Genomic DNA, 3180 nt, shown 5'->3' with positions numbered 1-3180 from the left:
ATATCTGAGATACTCCTATAAGTATGCAATGAGAAAAACTATAAAATTGTGCAATTGTAGTTACAGCTGAGAAGTTTGAGAGCTACTGGACTAGTAGATTCTGGAAGCGTCTAGAAGATGCGAACGAGGAAACCAAAGAGTATAAAAGGCGACAGATGTAGAGGCGCTGGAATTCAGTTTGATTTGAGTTGTCAAGCAGTTTCGATTAAGAAGATATCTAGCGAGCAATAGCAGTATTATTTTGAATAGTAGTTTCATTTAACTATCAATCAGTGTGGTTATTAAGCAAGCTATTCGTTGCACAGTTTGAGTGTTATTGTTAGTACTTTAATAAAGGACATTTTGCATTATTTCAAATTGGAGTTATTTATTCAACAGTTTAGTGATTCGAACTTAGCAGAGGATTGCAAATAAGGGGATTTGCAGCAAATTCGTTACAATATTTTCAGTTAGAAAATTTCTACAAATATTTTTATTATATGTATGTATATGCATAACGTAAACTTATTGCAAATTACATTCATTCGTTGCTTCAGGTTTTAATCCATTGTGATGGTGTGGATCAAAGTGCATATCAAAATACTTTTCAAATTTCTTTACATTTGGCACTGATTTAGCTAATTTCATATACACTTCTATACCAGCAATAGCATCATTAGCAGCATATTCGATTTCATCACTTTTCAGGGTGTGTGCTTCCCAATTTGACCAGGCTAAATAATTTTTCTTATTCAAGCTCTTACCCAACACTTCTTCATACATGGAAGATAATTTCTGGGGTTTGGCAAGACCCGTAAGCACAGCTACAAACCGCAAATCCAATGTGGAAACAGTTTGCAGTCCATTATTTTGCAGTAATTGGGCGTCTTTCTTTACACCGACACCCACTTTTACGACATCTCGATCAGCCAACAGGTCATAAAGTGAGGAAGCAATTGTTTGCAATGAACACAAACGAATGAGTGCACAATAGCCCTTATGAGTACAAAGTTGTAAAAGTGCCACTTTAGATTCCTGAACCCATTCGCAGTCGAACCCAAGCACTGGATTTTCGCGGCAGTGTCTTGAAAATAAAAAGGGAAGTTTGTACTAATTGATTTTGGGGTCGGTCCAACATATCACATGATATTTTATTCATACTCACTTCCGTATGATTTTTACAGCGCGAACAGTTTTTTGATAATCATCAACGACTTCCGTTTTACGGTCGCTACTGTTTAGCCAACTATATAGCAGTCCAGCACCTGCGATGACACCAATAGCTTCTAATGGACTGTAAAAGTCTAGTTAAGGGGTCGACTGCTAATACGCTACCAAAAATATCTAGAGAAACTTATGTTCACAATTTTTTTATGGGTACAACAACATTACAACAACCACATGAAAATCGCCAACTTCGGTAATTCAATACGACAGCATGACACTGCTAATACGCGTCCAAAAATATCGAGAGGTGTTAAACGACGAGTCTTGACATCAGTATTAATAATCCGACGGAAAATAAAAAATTTAGCTCGTTCAAAAGATACTAACGAAAAACAGAAAAATGACCCGCGGTCCCTTCGAAGCCGGGGGTGGTATCCATAATATTTTTGCGCGGAACACCTTTCTGCGTTGGCGGCCTTTGGCCGCACTTATAAAAAATTACCCTGGGTGGGTCCAACACCGGTTTGGAGACCAAAACTATATCCGCGCAAAACACTTTATTCACAATTTTTTTTGTGGGTACCACATTACAACAACCATATGAAAATCGCCAACTTCAACTGCAAATATCTCCGGACAGAGATAAAACTTTCATTTTTCCGGCTTCGGATTATTGTTGTCCAGATTAATACGCGTCTTTTGTCACCTCTCTCGATATTTTTGGACGCACATTAGCAGTGTCATGCTGTCGTAAAGAATTACCGCAAATATCTCTGGAAGGAAATAAAATTTTCAATTTCCGCTTTCGGATTCGTGATCCTGGGTCCAAAAGCGCGTCTTTGGACACCTCCCGATATTTTTGACCGAGTTTTAGCAGTTGTGAGCTAAAGTAAAGAATTACCACGCGGGTAATACGCGTCTTTTGACACATCTCTCGATATTTTTGGTAGCGTATTAGCAGTCGAACCCCTCAACTAGACTTTTACCCAGTCCAGCACCAGCGACGACACCAATAGCTTCTAATGGAGTTATGTTTCGATCAGCCATTCCTTGTTTTTATTTCAACTTCTTTAAGTTTTCAATAGGGTTTGAAGATTTATTTTAGTAGTAGATTAGTATCACGGTTTTTTCCTTTGTGATTTGAATTCTTGATGGCTAGCTCAAAAGATTTAAAACGCGAATAGGTAAAGTTTACAATGGCGAATAGTCACTCTTATTTAGTATTTATTGCCTTGATAAAAGTCTTCTGGTTAATTAATATGTGTGTATCTGTCCATTGTACAGGTTTACAGGTTTGGCACGGTTGCCACTTTTGGTCCATTTGGACCAAAAATGATTCTTTCCAAATCCATTTGGTCCGCTGGTCCCTTTTTTCAATTTTGGTCCTTTTTCGGCAGTAGCCACGATTTTGGTACTTTTCTCCCTTTTTCAATGAGGTTAAAATTCACAACTCTGCCAACACCATTTGGCACACTTTCATTAACCCACATGTAATAGAGACCAATTCTAAATATTCTCGCGGAATTTTGTTCTCGCGGATTTTTTTATTCCCGTGGAAAAATTCATCCAATTCTTTTCTCCTAGGGAGAAGAATAATTTGGGAATAGGAATTTCGAATTTTCGAAGTCAGCTGTTTTGTGTATTGAAATTTGCGCATTTCTTATTTCGTTTAAAAAATTGAAAAGTTTAATTATTGTTGCAAATTTGTTTGAAATTAAGAAATAAACTATAAAGAGCGGTACGCAGATCACAAGAAGTAAAAATTCCATATAAAAAACGCTCAAGAAGTACTCAAGAAAATTCATTGTAATAAATTTTCTTGAGGTGGTACGCAATTTACAAGAATTTAGTACGCTAATTTACTACTATTTTTCCATCAAATTTGCAAACGGCAACACCCTCTTCTTCTTGCTTGTTTCACTATTCACCGTGGATTTTTAAATGTCAAAATTAGTTCCATACTACTATTTTTCACGCAAGAAAAAAGGCTAAATTTTTCTTGAGCAATTGTGATCTGCGTACCGCTATTAAACA

The 3180-nt window shown here is 36.8% G+C and overlaps 1 protein-coding gene across 2 annotated transcripts; it reads right to left on the bottom strand.

Annotated features, from left to right (window-relative positions):
* Positions 1-340: 340 nt before the first annotated feature.
* On the bottom strand, positions 341-2586 carry LOC137243758 (exonuclease 3'-5' domain-containing protein 2-like). 2 transcript variants are annotated; one of them, XM_067771832.1, is made up of 3 exons: positions 2133-2586; positions 1145-1265; positions 341-1063 (listed from the first exon to the last, which is right to left on the bottom strand). In XM_067771832.1, exons 1-3 carry the CDS (start codon positions 2191-2193, stop codon positions 505-507), a joined length of 741 nt encoding a protein of 246 aa, XP_067627933.1. In that variant the 5' UTR covers positions 2194-2586; the 3' UTR covers positions 341-504. The 2 variants fall into 2 exon arrangements, with proteins under 2 accessions (XP_067627933.1, XP_067627934.1); XM_067771833.1 differs by having other exon boundaries at positions 1145-1244; positions 2133-2581.
* Positions 2587-3180: the final 594 nt, after the last annotated feature.

The sequence above is a fragment of the Eurosta solidaginis genome, chromosome 3, assembly GCF_040869045.1.
Source record: "Eurosta solidaginis isolate ZX-2024a chromosome 3, ASM4086904v1, whole genome shotgun sequence".
NCBI classification, from domain to species: Eukaryota; Metazoa; Arthropoda; class Insecta; order Diptera; family Tephritidae; genus Eurosta; species Eurosta solidaginis.
The sequence above is the reverse complement of the archived record's forward strand: the minus strand, read 5'-3'. Positions and strand labels throughout refer to the sequence as shown.